This window comes from Sus scrofa, chromosome 10 (assembly GCF_054392235.1).
Source record: "Sus scrofa isolate SSC_HxYL_T2T_F1_AM1 chromosome 10, Sscrofa_HxYL_maternal_Yorkshire_Landrace_v2.0, whole genome shotgun sequence".
Classification (NCBI taxonomy): Eukaryota; Metazoa; Chordata; class Mammalia; order Artiodactyla; family Suidae; genus Sus; species Sus scrofa.
In genome coordinates this window covers 8575015-8594593 of record NC_139392.1, presented here as the reverse complement: position 1 = coordinate 8594593, position 19579 = coordinate 8575015, and the positions used below count along the sequence as shown (strand labels likewise).

Here is a 19579-nt window from a genome sequence, read left to right as displayed (position 1 = left end):
GCTTTTCAAAAGGACAGCCGAGCAACCGTGAGGCCCCTTCCTGAGTCACCAGCAATGGTCGGGGGAAGTTCAGCCACTGAGAAAAATTGCCTGTGACTCATTTCTAAGCCAGTTAGCAAGGGGGAGGAAGCAAGGGAAGCAACTTGAGAATCTGAAATGCGTGCGGAATGGTCTTTCTCATCTTTTTGGCTTTATAAAGTCTCATTATAAACATTATAATGTCATTACCTCCCAAGCAAGCGTTCCAGGTCATTAGCAGAGCACTTTGAGTGAGGAACCATTTCCCTTTGTGGTGCCAAAGGTTGACACCTTTTGTTTATAAAATAGAATGGATCACAAGGACAATTTTTCAACTAGTTAAGATGAGTTCTTATGATAAAAATAGGTCCTTGCATAGTTATTTCTGACATGCTTGAATAATTGCGTAATTTAACGCCAAGCAAGATTTTTTCCTAATGTTAGATTTCATCATTACCTATGGTAATCAACATTCAAAATCATTTACATAATGACAATATTGCATTATTGCTTCATATTGCTCGAGTTACAAGCTAGTAGCATCAAATGATTTTTCACGTCCCACCAGCCCTGATGTGTTTGAGTTTCCTTTTTTGCTTAAGGAGCACATTTTCTTTCTTTTTCCTTCTTTTTCTTTTTTTTCCCCCCGGGAGGTATGGAGTGAAGGGTGGGGAAAATGACAAATAATAGTTCCGTGTGAGTGGTGCAGATGGGTGAATAATTTATCATCCCATCCCACTGGTCACATAGGATGGAAGATTAGCACTGTGCTGGTGGTATCAAGCATTTTACCACCAATTCCTATGGTTTCTTACTGAGAGTATAATCAGCCAATTTGCAGAGCGCCGCAGACGGTGATAACTTCATCAGAGGAAAGCGGATCAGCACCAAACCCTTCGCGCAACTTAAATACCAGTCGGCATTTAGCTTCACGAGTGCTTTTTCAGAGACAGCTGGAGTTTATTCCATTTCTTCCTTTAATTCTAGAGCCTCAGGGCATGCTTCCTCCAGAGGTTGTGATCATCAACAGGACAGCTGTACGTGTCATCTGGACAGCTCCTTCCAACCCAAACGGCGTTGTCACGGAATATTCTGTCTACGTCAATAACCAGCTCTACAAGACTGGCATAAATGTGCCTGGGTCTTTCATTCTGAGAGACCTGTCCCCCTTCACCATCTATGACATTCAGGTTAGAACCTTGTTTTTTGGTGGCTAAGCTTAAGGGTGTGTTAAATAAAACATGCTGGGTTGTGTCTCTTCCATCTTGGTTATAGGCAAAGAGTTGTCTGCTGGGGGAAAGGAAAGACAACAGGGAAATGGATCTGGATTAAATCTCTTTGCTGCGGGCAAACACACGAGTTGCTGCAGAGGAGAGGATGGAAATACGGAAAGGGGTGGTGGTGAGAGTGGCGACGGCAATCTCACTGGCAAGACGGAGCAGGTCACGGGTTTGCCGCACCTCTCGCCAGGCAGCTCGCCTGCTTCCTGGGTCTTCTACTGCCAACAGTAGACTCAGAATTCGCCTGCGAATGTGAAGACATTCTTTCTCTTCCCATTTCTTCTATTTACTAATTTAATAGCTGTAGGGACATTAGGTTACCTCACTTCATATCAGTTGTCTCTTTTGTGAGAGAGAAGGACTAGATGGCTTACATACAACCCTCTGGCGTTCCCTTGTGGCGCAGCCGTCTAAGGATCCAGCGTGATCACTGCCGAGGCTCTGGTTACAGGTGTGTCTCAGTTTCGATCGCTAGCCCAGAAACTTCACACCGCAGGTACAGCCCCCGCCCCCCAAGTAATACATTTAAAAAAAATTCCATCAACCCCTAGTATTCTATCATTCTGAATGCAATGACAACAAAATAAATGAATATTACGTGGCAGACAAAAAAAATTGAGATTTTATTTGAGGATGAAGTAAATATATCTGTTCCTCCCTCAGCAGATGTTTAACAACTGTCACTTATATGAAAGTAGTTGTATTTAAAATTTTGGCCCTTGGGCCTCTATGAAAATCCGATGATGTCAGGGCATGGTGCCCTAGAAAAATACTTATGTATTTATAGGACAAAAGTGAACATGCAATCTCAGAGAGTGCACTGACCATTTGAGACCCAACTTAGAGATCTCTTTGAGATGTACTGACCTTAAAATTAGAAATAGTGCAACGAATACTAAGGCACATAAAACGAGGACCTTATCCCAAAGGAATTGAAAATCTTGTTCGTGTTCTGGGATAAAAAACATTACAAAGCCAAATGCAAAAATTAATGATACAAACAGAGTGTTTCAGAAGCTCACAGTTTATAGGGAAGTGTTGTAATTTAGTCAACTTTTAAACAAACTATGCGATTTCTGCAGTTTACAAGAGCTTTGTAAATAACGTGCAGGAGATACCAAGCAAGGCCATTGGATTGACCCCTGGTTCTGTGCATTAAGTGCTGCCTCTTGTATTTTCACATCTCCTTCTTGCCCCTGCATTTGAGGGTGAGACATACCTAATCATCTGGCTACAACCAATGCTTTAGCCCCTCCCACTGCCGGGCCTGGCTTCCGAAGAAAATGACCTAAACAGGTATTTGGCAAAAAGAAGAAAAAGGCACGTGGATCATTTTGTATCACATTCCATGATTTCCAGCACCCGCTCCAGTTAGTAAGAGGGACCAGTGGATTCCTGTTTACCTTCCTGACTCTTAGCATGAATCTGTGTGTATGTGCAGATCATTGATTATATAATAAAAGAAAAACCACTTTCAAAATAATACGACATGTAGCTTCCGGAACAAGGTGAGCATAGAAAAGTGAGGCAGGACATGCTAGATTTTCCTCGTTGGGGCCCTGGTGGAGAAAACCAACGGAGGCTGCAAAAGGCAACTTACTCATTTGCTTTATCCGGATTCAGAATACATCCTGGGGTTGAGATCGGCAGAGGCTATCCACACATGGCCAGCGCCAGCCTTCTGACCATGGAGCAAGGGTGACATTTAAGCGTTCCAGGCATGATGTGCTGTGACAGGCTTGACTCAGACCTCCTGGCTAGTCCGTCATGGCCTGAGGCGAGTGCATTTTGATCAGATTTGGGACATAGAAACAGGGGAGGAGACGAAAGGCCGATTCAGAAGATCTAATACTTAAGTTTCGTTGTTGATGTGTGGGATGTTCTTATTCTCGATACCTATTCTTTTGTAAAGCTCTTTGCAGTCCAGAAATACTGCACTTGAAATAGCTGGGCATCACTGGAAATTTGCGTGTCAAATGTCAACAGTGTTTACTATGATGTCAAAAATGATTTCGCCCCTTTTAAAATATGTGCTCCATTGATATGCCTAATACTTAAAACTAAGATTCTCTAAACTAACCCCCTTGGTGAAATAGCCGTGGACTTTAATACAGACGTGTAACTGCACCCAAGTATCTATTTTCTTGAGTGAATCCTTGTACATATCCCATTTTAAAGGAGATGATATTTTACTTTTTGATTCAATGTTATCTCTACTTAATATCGATATGTAAACTTTTTTTGTCTTTTTGTCTTTTCAGGGCCGCACCCACAGCATATGGAGGTTCCCAGGCTAGGGGTTGAATCAGAGCTACAGCTACTGGCCTACACCACAGCCGCAGCAACGCTGGATCCAAGCTGTGTCTGCGACCTACACCACAGCTCACGGCAACGCCAGAGCGTTAACCCACTGAGCAAGGCCAGAGATCGAACCCGAAACCTCATGGTTCCTAGTCGGATTTGTGTCCACCGCGCCACAATGGAAACTCCAATATGTAAACTTTTATATTTATATTTCATTCTCATGTTACACAGTATCACTGTAACACCAGGTATATGCCCCAAAGATGGAGACTTGAAATGTTGCATTAGTAAGAAAGTGAAAGAGAGTGACTCATTGCTCCAAAGTCACAGTAAAAGCTTTCTGGAGAATCATTTCAATACCCCTGGGTAGTTTAGAACTTAAAGCTATGCTTATTATTTAGATAAGACGATAGGGTACAGTAAAACCTGAATCAGGTATTTCATATCTTATCAGCTCGATCATATTCTCTGACTTCTCTGATCCCCCCCAACAATTGAAAATTCCTGAAAATGGAGTTGTAAAAATTCAATACAATAATTTGGACGAGTATCCATGGTAATATTTGGCACATAAAAAATTCCCTTGACTTGAGTTTGAGTTCTCTCACTATGTATCATATAGTCAAATATTTCCCAGTGTGTGTGAAGTTTTATGGTTATTAATTCTATTCCAGTAAGCATATTTTAGGTTCATCTACCTATAAGTTGTTTGCAGTTTCATTGGGGGTGCTCAGAGTGAACAGCCTTGACAGTGTTTAAATCTCTACTAAATACCAGCTCCAAATACAACACGGCCCCCATAAATCACACAACTTAAACAGCATTATTACAATATGTCTCACCTCCCGTGTAGATGCAAACCACCCCAGGAACAAAATGATACAGCCCCTCAATGCAATGAATATCGAGTTGGTCTTTCATCAAATACCAGTGGAAACTCAGAGACCTGCTTTGCTTCAAAGCTCAGTATGAGTGTTTAAGATTCATCAGTCCGTATCTGGGGTCCCTCCTCCATTTATGTATTAGATGCTAGAAGTAAATTAGTCCTGGGATGAGTGCATTGCTCTTTGGTGTGTCTTTTGATGGGGTGCAGAAGGGTGTGGCTTTGTGGATGCTCCAGAAGCAATCCCTTGTCCGTTTGTTTGTCTCTCCTCCCTCTTCCTGAATGTGGTCCTTCTGTGTTACCAAGGTTTGATGAACCTGATTGCTAATCTTTAGTTCTTCCACCCTCCTCTGTTTTTATTCAGATTAGGTGGCAGAATTAAAGGGTGAATGATGATTTTCTGCTGTGATTAAGGTAAAAACACAATTGCAGCCGGAACAAATGGATATAAAATAGCTCAGCCATATTGGAAGCCTTTCCTGGACCTCATTTTTCTTCCATTAGACGTGAGCATTTAGGCTATTTGTTGTCAAGTGTCAAGACTTCCAGAAGATATCATCATTACCCTACCTGGTTATAGATCTAGAGGGCAGTAGGCAGCGATAACGTATTGTGCTCGCAACCTGTCACCTAAGCATCTTCCATTCTGTTAACTGTGCTCTAAGTAGATTGATACGCCCGGTTCCATCTGAATGGTAGGAACCAGAAAGGAAACATCACCATTTTAATCATCAGATCAATTGTCCTGAGCTCATTTTCTGCACTCTATTTTGAGCTTGTCCCACGGGACTCAATTGACATAAAAATTAATATTTATTAAATCCCAAGACTCCATATAGAACTCGAAGGGTCTCGTGTGAGGTGGGGGTGGCGGGGCTCAGTCCAGCAGCAGCCTGCATTTTGAAAGTAGGTGCACTTATTCTTTGCTCAACTAACGTTTGCAGGTTGAAGCCTGCACACAATACGCCTGTGTGAGAAGCAACGGAACCCAGATCACCACCGTGGAAGACACTCCAAGGGATATACCAGCCCCCACGATTCGTGACATCACTTCCAGGTACAAATACTTGTCAATGAATCTGAAGAACTGATCCAAAGCAATGAAAATAAAAATAAAAATCAAAGGTATTGCCCCAGCCATGACAGTCTCATTGAGTCACACCGTAAACCTGTGTGTAAATCAATTTTTTTTTTTTTAATTTCATGAGGTGTTGATCTTCAGTGGACATGTCCCCTCCCACTTAAGCTTTAATTTCCCCGATTGCTCGGCCTTACTGCCCTTTGGTTGGTAGTGTGTGAACAAATGCCAAAATGCATGGAAGCATTTCTTTACTTAAATGTGTCCTTCAATAAATCCTTTTGCAGCAAATAATACAATTTTAATTAGAATGACTACCTTCTAACTGAATCTCTTTGAAAAATTAGATTTACATCTATCAGATTTTCCTAAAGCTAGACATGCTTTAAAATAGTTAGAGAAGAAGTTCCCGTCATGACGCAGCAAAAATGAATCTGACTAGGATCCGTGAGGATGCAGGTTCCATCCCTGGCCTCGCTCAGTGGGTTAAGGATCCAGCATTGCCATCAGCTGTGATGTAGGTCGCAGATGCGGCTCAGATCTGGTGTTGCTGTGGCTGTGGTGTAGGCTGGCAGCTGCAGCTCTGATTGGACCCCTAGTCTGGGAACCTGCTTATGCTGCGGGTGCAGCCTTAAAAAGACAAAAGACAAAAAAAAAAAAATGATTAGAGAAGATAAATCATTGGATAACCATTACCAGTGTTATCAAATTCTTTAGAGAATCCCTTTGTTTTTCTGTATACTGCTGTTGCTGAGCAATGACTTTAGTTTGAAAGTAAGCCTCTTTTTAATTCAAAATTGGCAAGAAGAATAGATTTAGCACCAGGGTTCCCAAGCCAAAAGTGAAATGAAATTTTGATCTCTCTGCATCAAGTTGGGGCTATGGAAAGAAATCTGAGTGTTACCGTATCATACTTTTGCCCTGGCCAAATGAATCACCCTTCATCTATAGAAAATCACACACGCACACCCACAGGTACACATATGCACATGGGCATCAATAATCAATCTTATAAAATATTTCAATTCTGAAGGATTCCTTTATAATATACTGAAATTTCTAGATCTTTTTTTTTTATAAGTTTTAAAACACCTGTACTGATTTGGGGAACTAGTAATTAAAATAATTAGAAAAACTGAAGTAATTGGATTCTTAGATGTTCAGGGCAAAAGTCACATCCTGTCTTCTTGAGTACATATCTATCATACACACACACCCACACACACACACACACACACACACATACATATGCCACACCCCAGGTGCACGTGTGCACAAGGACTGAAATAATCAGTAATCATCTGTTGATATCTACCTAATGTGGGACATGTTAACTAATTGATAATCCCCTTGGCAGATTTTTCCTACCTATCCGCAGGATTGCCTGCCTTCTAGGGAGGAAGTAGTTAAGTCGAAGGGAGATTTCAAAAGACCTTTTTGTATTTTTTCAACAAATGTATTTTTGGCTATAATAATGTAAGAGACAAAAGTAATACAAAGAAGTATAAGACAGTTCTAAATTTTCATGGTTCCAGTCTGCCGTGGGAGATACTGCCCTAAACAGATGTTGGCAGAACGATGTGAAAAACACACCAAGAGAAGTTATAAGGTGCAAGACGTGCATCAGCAAAAAAAAAAAAGTACCAAACTCTACCCATGATTATCAGTGAAGGCACCGTGAAAGATGTGACATAGGAATTCATTCTTAAAGAACTCAAGGAAGTACAGGGAGTGGGTGGATGTCACCTCTCCTGTCTGTTAGCATCACCATGACTCAAACCCAGGTGAATGGCATAAGGAAATATGTCTTAGATGACATATTTATATGGAGCTAAAAATAATAAGCTCTTTTAGAAATTGAGCAAATGCCCATGTGTGACTCTATTTCTAAGGTATTTTTAAGAAGATTCTTACATATGATAACAGAGAAGAAACATTTTTAGTTGTGGTTAAAGATTGCTTCTCCTCAAATACATTAAATTGATGGCAAAGGGGGGGGGCGGGTATTAGACCACTAGAGCAAGGAAAATGACAATGCAGGCAACAACAGAAGAGAGATTTTAACACAATTTTGAAAGCAATATTTGGCAGGAGAGTCAAATGACTTTGTACAGGGGTGAAATTTACAACCAAGTGTTGGTTGGCGGAGGGAGATAATGACACAAAACAAACTAATGTGCCCTGCAGAGAATCTCAGCCTCTGAGCACTTAACAAGCTTTCAGGCTTGGTGTTCAGGGCATGAGGTTCAAAGCTGAAATGACGAGACTAGCCAAGAGTCTTTACAACCTGTAATTAGTCAGGGTTCTCCAAAGAAACAGAACCCCAAATAAAGACCCAGGAAAGGTAGAGGTGTAGTTCCAGTCCAAATTCAAAGTTGGGAGACTCAGGGGAGCCCATGACGTAAATTCTAGTCTGAGTCTGAGGGCAAGAAAGGACTGATTAGATCAAGCAGGCAGAGAGAGGGAAATTGTCCTTCCCTCATCTTTATATTCACTTCAGACCATCGACTGATTAGACGATGCCCACCTACATGGTGGAGAGCAATCTACTCCACTGAGTCCACGGACTCAAATTCTGCATTCAAAAAAAAAAAAAAAACCTTTTCATCATATCATTCCATTCTCGGTCAAATATCAGTTATATTCTGGATTAGAAGAGAGGCACTTTGGAGTTCCCGTCATGGCAGTGGTTAACGAATCCGACTAGGAACCATGAGGTTGTGGGTTCAATCCCTGGCCTTGCTCAGTGGGTTAAGGATCTGGCATTGCCATGAGCTGTGGTGTAGGTCGCAGACATGGCTCAGATCCCGTGTTGCTGTGGCTGTGGCATAGGTTGGCAGCTGTAGCTCCAATTCAACCCCTAGCCCAGGAACCTCCATATGCCTTAGGTGTGGCCCTGAAAAACAAAAATAAAAAAGCAAAAAAAAAAAAAAAAAAAAAAAAGAGTCACTTTAAGACATATGAAAAGAAGAAAAATGTAGATTCTATTAAAAACTGACAATAAAAATGAAAATCAATACATCAATATTTAAAAAAAAAACTGACAAGGATATGAAGAAACCACCCCATTTTAACAGTGAATTAAACTTCTGAAAATACTGTGGGTTTCCTAAATTTGTTTATTTTTAATTACTCACTTTTTTTAATTTGTTTTTTTAATTTACATGTAACGAAATACACCTTTTTTTGGTTCACAGCTCTATGAGTTTTGACAAATACATAGAGTTGTGAAATGCCTACAATCAAGATATAATGCAATCTCATTATATCAAAATATGTCTTCACAACTGTCCCCTTCATAGCCGGTTGTCTCCACTCTGCACCAAAGTGAGCAAACACTATTCTGTTCTATTGTCTATAATTTTACCTTTTCATATTGTTATATAAGTGGAATTATACAGTATGTAGCAAGGTAAGCCTGGCTACTTTTACTTCAAGTAGGATTTAAGATTCAACCTTGTTACTGTACATATCAATAGTTGGTTAATTTTTGTTACTGAATATCATTCCATTTGATTTATACCTAACTTTTTTGGGAGTTGCTACTGTTAATGGTTCTTCAAAAGCACTGACATCCAATTTTTTTTTTTTTTTTTAGGGCTGCACTTGTGACATATGGAAGTTCCCAGGCCAGGGGTTGAATTGGAGCTGCAGCTGCCGGCCTATACTAGAGTCAAATCAGAGCCACATCTGCCGGTCTACACCACAGCAATCTGAGCCACTTCTGTGACCTACACCACAGCTTGTGTCAATGCCAGATCCTTAACCCACTGAGTGAGGCCAGGAATCAAATCTGCATCCTCATGGATACTAGTCAGGTTCTTAACCTGCTGAACCACAATGGGAACTGTGAAATCCAATTGGTTATTGCTAGGGTGAAGAAACACAATTTTGGTTACTGTGAGAAGAATGTTGAAATCTCCAAATATAGTTGGAACAAGTCAAGGACATCCACCTTATCGAACTAGCCAAGGCAATGAGGCAGGAAAAAGAAATAGAAGACATATAGATTGCAAAAGAAGAAGTAAGAAATCTATGCAGATCCAAGGAATCTACAAAAAATTCTTAAAACTCATCATGCGTTTAGCAAGGTTGCTAAATACTAGTTCTGCTTTGACTCACAAATTATTTAGAAGAGGTTTAATTTCCAAATATTTCGAGGTTGTTCAGGGATGTTTTAGATGAATTTCTAGTGCCATTCTGTTCATCTGAAACTCTGTTTTGTGATTTCTTCTTTCGAATTAGTTAAGGTTTATTTCATGGCCTGTAATATGATCTATCATGGTAAATATTCTGTGTGTACTTGAGAATGTGTATTCTGCTATTGTCAGAACATTTTATAAATGTCAATTAGGTCAAGTTGAGTGATAGTGAAGTTCAGGTCATCTGTACACTTAATGATTTCCTGCCTGGTTGTTCCGTCAATTATTGTGAGAAGAATATTGAAATCTCCAAATGTAATTGGGGTCTTATCTATTTCCTTGATGGAACTATCAGTTTTCGTCCATGTATTTTGATGCTTTATTATTAGGCGCAAACACATTTAAGATTGTTATGTCTTGGTAAATTGACCCTTTTACCATTGGGTAATATCCCTTTTTCTTCCTGACAGTTTTCTTCTCATAATATCATTTGTCTAATACTGATATGACTACTCCCATTTTCTTTGGGTTAATGTAATCCTGAGTGATTTTGGATTATTTCCTGCAAGTTTTTTAATATCGGATTGTGATCATCTGAGTCCTGTTAAGAAGGCTGAAGTTTCCTAGTTGGCCAGAATAGCTCAGCTGACAGAGCATTAGACTGAAGAAGGTTGGAGTTTCTGTGTGTTCAGCGGGTGATCAAATGGTTAGCAGAATTCTGTCTTGGCGTATGTGGTCAGTGGCTCCACAGTAGCACTTGATTTATCAAAAGCTTCGTTTGCTGCTTTGAGTCTGTCCCATGCATGCACTTCTCAGTGGCTACTCTGACACCTGGTTGGAGGATTAAGCCATGCTGCAGATGTCACAGTCTCTGCTGCAGGGCTCAGATTTCCTTTGCCTGTGAGACCACCAAGCACGCTCAGTGTAGAGTGGAGTCAGGATTCGTGTTGGTCCGCACACAGAATTAGTAGACCACCTGGCTTTCTCTTCTCTGAGAATCCCTCCATGTTTTTCAAAAGCCTTGGACTCCCCTTCCCAGCTCATTGGCTAGAAAAACATGGCTTCCCTTGGAATTTTAGCCTCTCAGCTTAGCTCACAGTTTTAATACATAGGATTGGGGTTGGGGTGGAGGGGCAATGAGACCAGAGAGAAAATAGAGTGGGAAAAAAAAATAAACCCAAGCCGGGGGTTTTCCTGCCACACATTCTTTGAACTACAGGGGTGGTTCCTCTGGTCAGAAAGCTAGATTTTTCTGAGGCTTCTAGATTCTTTTTTGGCAAGGACTGCCATAGTGCAACTCCTTGGCTGGAGTCATCCTCAGAGCAGGACCCAGAGGGAAAAAGAGAAAATGAAATGAAACAGGGATTTCTATCACACCGTCTGGCTTGCAAAGCCGTTTTGCACTCTGGGCAGAAGGACTGGGTTCCCCTCGTAGATTTTGCCCAGGGCATGGCTCCACAATGGGGCTGCTCTGAGGTTAAAGATGGGAGACCACAAAGGTGGGGGGAACAATAGGCAACTCACCCTATAATGTTTGCTCAAGTTTGCTCCCCGCCCCCGCCCCGATCTGCCTCTACGATCAACTTTTCAGAGTCTTTTGGTGGTTGCTTTTTATAATTTGAGCAGATACTCCCCACCCTCTCCCCTCCCCACTTTTTTAGGGCCACACCCAAGGCATTTGGATGTTCCCAGGCTAGGGGTCAAATCATAGCTACCGCTGCCGGCTTGCACCACACCCACAACACGAGATCCAAGCTGTGTCTGTGACCTACACCACAGCTCCTGGCAACGCCAGATCCTTAATCTCCTGAGCGGGGTCAGGGATCGAACCCACAACCTCTGGATACTAGTCAGGTTTGTTACTGAGCAGAATTTTTAGCAGTAATCAATGGGAGAGAAAGGCTATCACGGGCTTTCTCCGTGTTGATCAGCATAGAAAATCCCTCTCCTCCATATTTTTCTTTATTTCAATGCCGTGGGCATCTTTCTTTTCTTTTTCAGTCCAAGATCTAACGAAAAAACTGATGCAAATCATTCACAACCAGATATTGGCATGTACAGACTTTCCTTTCTTAAAATGATCTATTGTAGCATGGCAACATGTTCCAAAGGCAAGACTCTAATGAGCAGATACAGGCTGCCAAGCCATTAATCAAAATTACACTAACACCAAAGCCGTTAGCCTCCTGTGTGCATGTTATTGTTTGTGTAATTTCATTATTCTTCTGGCAATGTATACTTGTTAGTTACGTTTCTATTTTGGTTTAAGAAAATCTCTTTTATATTAGCAACATGCAAAATCAAGTGTGAAATCCTTCCAGATGGATGTCAGTAGACTGGGTTTGCTTCTACAACCACTTAAAATATTTTGGTTTCTACTACAATGTATATTCTTTGGATTCTTTGTTTATTCTGGGGAAAACATGGGAGTGGGCAAATTTCAACTCTCCATATATTTTAATAACATATACCAGTAGTCTGGAGTTCCTGTCATGGTGCAGTGGAAATGAATCTGATTGGGAACTACGAAGTTGCAGGTTCGATCCCTGGCCTCGCTCAGTGGGTTAAGGATCTGGCGTTGCCATGAGCTGTGGGGTAGGTTGCAGACGCGGCTCAGATCTGGCGTTGCTCTGGCTGTGGTGGAGGCTGGCGGCTACAGCTCTGATGAGACCCCTAGCCTGGGAACCTCCATGTGCCACAGGTGCGGCCCTAAAAAGACAAAAGACAAAAAAAAAAAAAAAAAAAAAAAAGCAAAAAAACACATATACCAGTAATCTGCCAGCCTGTTTTCTTATAATCACGGAGCACAGCATCTTTGTCTCCGGCCTCAGCCTTTACCTCGCTTCTGACTACATCATCTTCAGCACAACCACTCACGCACATTTTTTCCATTCTGCATAAACTGAAGGTCCATAGCCTGCCAATGTGGAAAGAGCAGATGAACCCGTCTGCTTTTATAAGTTCCTCCTCCAGAAACAAACTGTTTCTACATCACATTCTGCATACTTGTCATATTCTTACCAGCTGCTTCTCTGTCCCCAAAGGATGCTAACGACGGATCGATAGCCCAGACATGTCTGGCCGTGGCCTACACGTGCCCTGGGTAGTTCATTTATTTGCCTTGGTGGATTTGCTAGAGTGGAATTTAATCAATAGCTAATTCATTAATTCTGGTCCTCGAGAGTGGCGAGCGTGTGCTGGGTGAAGAGAGTGGGCTGGCTCCGGCGTTGATGGGACGGTGACAAACACTGCGGACCCCAGCATCCCTGGGAACCGGGCTGCCTCTGAAGCGGTCGTAGTTGTTCCCCAGAAGGGGATGAGCGAAGAAAAGAGCATAAACAAGGAAGGGCTGTCCCTGCCTAACTGCGAGTGCTTCACGACGCGTGATTTCCAGGCACGAGGCTCGAGGGGAAGCAGAGAGAGAACTCCTATCACGTTCCGCGTAGCCTTCTGTGGGAACGATGACAGTGTTCACAGGTCCAGCTCAGGTTGGGGCCGTATGACTGATGAGAAATTTGAGGCATAACGTCTCTGTAGCCTTCACAAATAATTGTTTAAAAATTTACCTCAAGCTCCTGAGTGATATAAATGATATTTTTATACACCGACTTCTCGGAAGTCCTTTATGAGAGCAGCACAGGCTCTGTGTCACTAAATGAAGGTTAAACCATTACTATAATGTAGCAGCCCCTCTCTCTTTCTGAAGGACTTAGCTTGGACTCGACGATGGCATGAGAGGTCATAGCTTGTGGAAAAAGAATTTTCCCCTCTATGCCTCAGCAAATTTGAGGTGAAACAACAAGAAGTCTATGTTTTTATGCTCTGACGTTGGATATCAGGAAATCTCCTCTCTCGCTATTTTCTCTCTCTGATTTTTTCAGTGACTGATAGCTTGAATACTAAAGTAATAATGTGACAGTTAAAAAAAATCTAAGGAGTTCCCATCGTGGCGCAGTGGACACGAATCCAACTAGGAACCATGAGGTTGGGGGTTCGATCCCTGGCATCGCTCAGTGGGTTGAGAATCCAGCGTTGCCATGAGCTGTGGGTGGTGTAGGTCACAGACTTGGCTTGGATCCTGTGTTGTACACCCGTGGCTGTGGTGTAAACGGGCACTGCCCCTCTGATTTGACCCCTAGCCTGGGAACGTCTATATGCCGCCAGTACAGCCCTAAAAAGACATAAAAAATAAAAGCTATGTTATATTTTATTTTTTTTTAAGGGAGGTGTTCCCTGGTAGCTTTGCAGGTTAAGGAGCCAGCAGTGTCATTGCTGTGGCTCAGGTCCCTGCTGTGGCATGAGTTAAATCCCTGGCGCCAGAATTTCTGCATACCATGGCACAGCCAAAAGATGAAAGGGAGAATGCTGAGCTGTAGCTGTAGAATGTCAAAGCATCCCTTCACCCGTTGTCTAAAGTCCCCTCCCTTCTTGCCAATGTGGACTCCTTTTAATCTGGACTGGAATTTTCTGTCTGGCTCTTAGAGTGCTAGGAGAAGACCCCTGGAAGGAGATCATTCAGATTCTGTTCGGCGCTGTTGTCCATATCCAGTCAGTAGTCTTTTTGGTCATGAGAGCGTTCAGGAATGTAGTCTTTGCATGGCCAATGCGCTCTGATTCTCAAACGCATGGTTTAGGAGGCCTTCCAGAATACGGAGCTTATTCTTAAGACGAACGCCACTCTCTCACCTCCCTCCTTTCCCAAGCGCCTTCTAATGTCTCCACTTTTGCAGCTCCCAGAGAAGGACCTCCATCACTGAGGTTTGGAGAGGCTTTTGCACGCAGCTCAGCAAAATTCAGTTTTTCCTCCCAAGTCACTTTGGTCTTTAACTGACACTTTATCCCCAGCTCCCTAAACACACCTTGGTTTCTTGCCCTGGTTTCATTCCAAATCCATTCATTGCGTGTCTCATGGTTTTCATCATACTCGTGTCTCAAAACTCTCTGGCCCTGTTTTCTCCCTAAGCTTTTCTCCCGCATATGTAGCTGTCTGTTGACTTTCTGTAGTGACAGCCGCCATCACGTCCATAAGCTCAAGCCTCAAGCCTGACTCCTCTTTTCCAGCATCAGCTGCTGCAACCGAAGCACCACTTGCCTATGATCACAGACACATATAGCTTTGATTTTCTTGATCCCCTGATATCACTAAGTAGCAGTTTTAGTGCATTTGGAGCAATTTCTCATATCCGGTCCTCTGCTCCATTTCTACCACCACAACCCTAGGTCATGCTTTATTCATGTAAGTTTATGGAGCTGTCTCAATTCCGTGAGCTGTAAGGAGGAGAGGCTTTAGTATCTGCCTACTGCTTGCTGCCCTCAACATAATCTTAGGAGGACTTTTAAATCATTTTCAGTTACGAGTCTTACTTTAGTAATTAAGATTCATGATCAAGTATATTACAAGTTGGTTCTCTTACCAGCAAAATATTTAAGCTCACCTGTAGGTCAGAGATTCCACCATTGCAGAGGCTCGGACCTCATCCCAAGTTCACCCTTTCTCTCCTCCTTCTCTTTCTCATCTCTTCCTGTTCAACCAAATGTGTGAGTCCCAGGGTTGGTATTTTACTGCCATCACGGGGTATACATCAAAACCCTCCGTGTGGAAGGCGGCATTTTTTGGACAACTGTACCTTTTTCTGGAGAAGACTCACGAGGACCCCCACAAAGTCAAATTCCCTAACACGAGTGTTGCCCTCTGCAGCTGATCTGTGGTGCCACCAGAGCAGACTATCCCGAAGACTCTTCTTGCCAGAGCCCCCTCACCCCAAAACCTGCTATCATGGACAGTGTGCCTTCAAGGAGGCTTAAGCCTCCCCATCCTGCAAGACCTCATGGGAAACTAACTCGTGTGCCATGCTGATGACTGATGGTCTGGCAGTCTTATCTTACCCTGTCATGACAGCGGCTCTGGACAATACCTAGCCATTGGAGTTATCTTAACCGAGAAGCAAGCACCTTTTCTGTGGTCTATCGGCTGCCGACCCCCATGTCAGGCTGACCCGTAAATGCCTTTCTATACTTGCCTCCCTAATCTAAGCAAATTAAGCTTGGCTATTTCTGCATCTCCAGAAGTACCAACCAAGAGAAGCAGGTGCTTCCAGCATCTCTGAGTGATGTATTGAGAAGGACTTCCTCAGCCTGGAGCATGTCTAGGGCTGGTCTGGGGGTGGATTTAATGTTACTCTTTGCTAAGGTAGTAACTCCTCTTTCCCTCCGTGGCTCAGAAATCCTCAGTAGTCCCCCAACGTGCTCCAAAATGAAGCCAGGGCGTTCCTGTTGAGGCGCAGCGGCAACAAATCCGGCTGGTATCCGTGAAGAGGCAGGTCCCATCCCTGGCTTCTCTCAGTGGGTTCAGGATCCAGCACTGCTGTGAGCGGGGGTGTAGGTCGCAGACGGGGCTCAGATCCTGAGTTGCTGTGGCCGTGGTGTAGGCCGGCAGCTGTGGTGCCGACTCGACCTCTAGCCTGGCAACCTCCACAGGCCACTAGTGTGGCCCTAAAAAGCAAGCAAACACACACACACACGAGGAATGAAGCCAACGTTATTTCTATGGTCCACAGACCCCTGCAAGATCCGCCGTCCCCACCCGCCCTCCCAGCACCCGCCTGGTTCATTTGCCTCGCTTCTCTGCGCAGTCCAGCTCCGGCCTTGGAGGTTCGGCCACAGCCCCTGGACCAGCCCCTGCTCCTCCTGTTCCCTCCGCCTAGAACTTACATCCTCTAGCTTCGCCCCCACTTTCCAATTCCTGCACGGAGGCACCAGGCCTTCTCAGAGCACCCGTTTGACATGTTAGGGACTTAGATGTCTGTTTCCTTACATGTCTCTTTACTGTCCCATCTTCCGCCGGGAAAAATCTAAGTTGTATGAAAGAAGGGACATGGTCTTTCTGGTATGTTCCAGAGTGTGAAATAATGCCACACCCGTAGGAGACACGTCGTAAATCTTCACTGAAGCCCTTACTTTGGAAAACTCTCCTCTCGCTCTGTTTGGGTGCGGTGGGTTCGAGGGGCGGGTCAGTGCTAAAGGGTGGCGTTATCCTCGGAACTCTGCGGAGTCTTGCGGTTCCCTTCGAGAAGCAGGACACCTGTCAGTCCTAAAGGGAGAAACTCTTCCTCCTCAGTGTGGGGCTAAGCTGATGCTCCTCAGCTGGAGAGAAACCCATGGAACATTCCTTCACACTTAAGTGACAGATTAGCTCAGTGATATTTCTCTCCGCCCCGGTCTCTTCCGCTCTAACCTGGCAGGTTATTCATCCCAAGAGGGCTTTTTATTCTGCGGGTCGCGCTACTCCACAGTCACCTTATTTCACCATCGGATTCCTTAGCATGGATCGGAGGGACTTCATCGACTTCCTTCTTAAATTCAGATTGACCTTCCAGAGCGGCCGGATATAAATCATTCAGGCATCAAGTCGGTCACATCACCCTCTCTACGTGGCCAGGCTGCTTCCGACCTCTTGTGTTTGCTTGTGTGTATCTTCCTGCCTAGAATTCTTCCCATCCTCTCCTTGCAAGTCCAGATCCACGTTTCCCCTGAAACCTTCATTGTTAGTGCAGACACAGCCATCTTTGTCTATGTGTTTGTGTAATACTTGCAGCCTGAAAGACACAATTGGACACTTGAGGAGTTCCTTCTGTGACACAGTAGGTTAAGGATCTGAGCAATGGCTCACGTCACTGCGGAGGCGAGGGTTTGATCCCCAGCCCTGCAGAGTTGATTAAGGATCAGGTGATGCCACAGCTGTGGTGTAGGTCACAGCTGTGGCTTGAATTTGGTCCCTGACCTGGAAATTTCCATATGCTGCAGATGCAGCCAAAAATAAAATAAAATAAAAAACCCACTTGATTTTAGAACTGCTATAGAACATTTGACAAGCTGTAGAAGTGCATGTTTTATAGCCCCTCATACTCAAGGGCACAGAGTTTTGTCTTTTGATAGTTTACTGACTACAAGTTATGTTAAACACTCTAGTAGATAATTAAACATTCAATGATTTTATTTGAGAGCAGAGAATTAATATTGTCCTCATATTACATGTATTTATATTGAAAGTATCCTGATCATTTCTGATAACCACGATCTGGAGAAGCATTGACGAACTTGTGTGTTATGTACATAATTGACACAAATGACCAAGTCGAATAGGAATTTTTTTAAAAAAAGGCTGGTGTAAACACAATCAGGGAATCTGGAACTATTTATAATCTAGACAGCTATCTTAAAGTGTATGAAGATATTTTTCTTTTGCCCCAAATAAGAACATTTTGACAAAATGGTGATAAAATATTAGAACAAAATGTTCGCGTGCCAATGGGAACCCTGACTCTTTATAAAAGGTTTTTCTGACCTGTATCATTTTAAAATTTACCAGTAGAAAGGTAAATGATCAAGAAAGGATTTTCAGAGTCCCTATGGGGCTCAGCAGTAATGAATCTGACCTGACTAGTATTCATGAGCACACAGGTTCAGTGTCTGGAGTCGCTCAGTGGGTTAAGGATCCTGTGTTGCTGCAGCTGTGGCTGGCGGCTGCCCCTCTGATTTGCCTAGCCTGGGAATATCCATATGCTACAGATGCAGTCCTAAGAAGACCAAAAAAAAAAAAGGAAGGAAAGCAAGAAACGATTTTCCCATACTTATTTCCCTCTTCAGTGTTATTTTGCACTTGAATTGAAAGTGGTGGTTGATTAGTGTGGTGGTGGCCACAGGAGTATGCAGCAAAATATTAAGTCTACCAACAATACGTAGGAATTAAAAAGGAATAGCTCCAACTTGACTGTCCAAACACTCAATGAATCCCTGTGAAAAAATGTGTGTAAATATGGTGGCTTTTATAAGAAGCTATTTTGTTTGTTTTTTTCTTTTTGCACCTGTAGCTATAACATATGGAAGTTCCCAGGCTAGGGGTCCAGTTGGAGCTGCAGCTGCCGGCCCACACCACAGCCACAGCAACACAGGATCCAAGCTGCATGTGCGACCTATGTGTCAGTTTGTGGCATCTCTGGATCCTTAACCCACTACGCAGGGCCGAGGATTGAACCCACATTCTTGTGCAGACTACTTTGGATCCTTAACCTGCTGACCGACAATGGGAACTCCCAGAAGCTTTATTAAAGTAACTTAAATTTCATCCTCTAGCACTCTGGGAGCTAAATAAACTCTAATCATTACTTTATGAACAAATCCACCAAAAAAAAAAATCCATTTTGAAGATTCATGATCTGTTTATATTTCCACACAAGCATACCTTTACCAAATATTAAAACGAAAAAAAAAAAAAAACCGAGTTCCTGTCTTGGCACAGCAGAAACAAATCTAACTAGGAACCATGAGGTTTCAGGTTTGATCCCTGGCCTCGCTCAGTGGGTTAAGGATCCGGCATTGCCGTGAGCTGTTTGTGTAGGTCTCAGACACGGCGTTGCTGTGGCTCTGGTGTGGACCGGCGACAACAGCTCCCATTAGACCCCTAGCCTGGGAACCTCCATATGCCACGGGTTCAGCTCTAAAAAGACAAAACGAACCAAAAAAAAAACCTTCAGGGAGTTCTTGTTGTGGCTCAGAGGGTTACAACCCCTGCTAGTATCCAAGAGAATGCGGATTTGATCCCTGGCCTCCCTCGTAGGTTAAGGATCTGGCATTGCCATGAGCTGCAGTGTCGGTCTTTGACGTGGCTTGGATCCCCCATTGCTGTGGCTGTGGCATAGGCTGGCAGCTGTGGCTCCAATTCAGCCCCAAGCCTGGAAACTTCCATATGCTGTAAGTTCATCCCTTTAAAAAAAAAAAAAAAAGAAGAAGAAGAAGAAAAGAAAATTTCAGCTTGTTTCCCCAATATTTGACATTAGTTCCTGTGATTTAAGAGTATTCCTTCTATTTTTGTCTT

The 19579-nt window shown here is 43.2% G+C and overlaps 1 protein-coding gene across 1 annotated transcript in view; it reads left to right on the top strand.

The window, feature by feature from the left end:
• USH2A (usherin) overlaps positions 1–19579 on the top strand; it is an 837868-nt gene that overhangs the window by 570102 nt on the left and 248187 nt on the right. Inside the window, exons 47-48 of the mRNA XM_021064292.2 lie at positions 1006–1208; positions 5430–5542. Coding sequence (XP_020919951.2) covers positions 1006–1208; positions 5430–5542 — 316 coding nt within the window. The remainder of the gene's footprint in view (positions 1–1005; positions 1209–5429; positions 5543–19579) is intronic.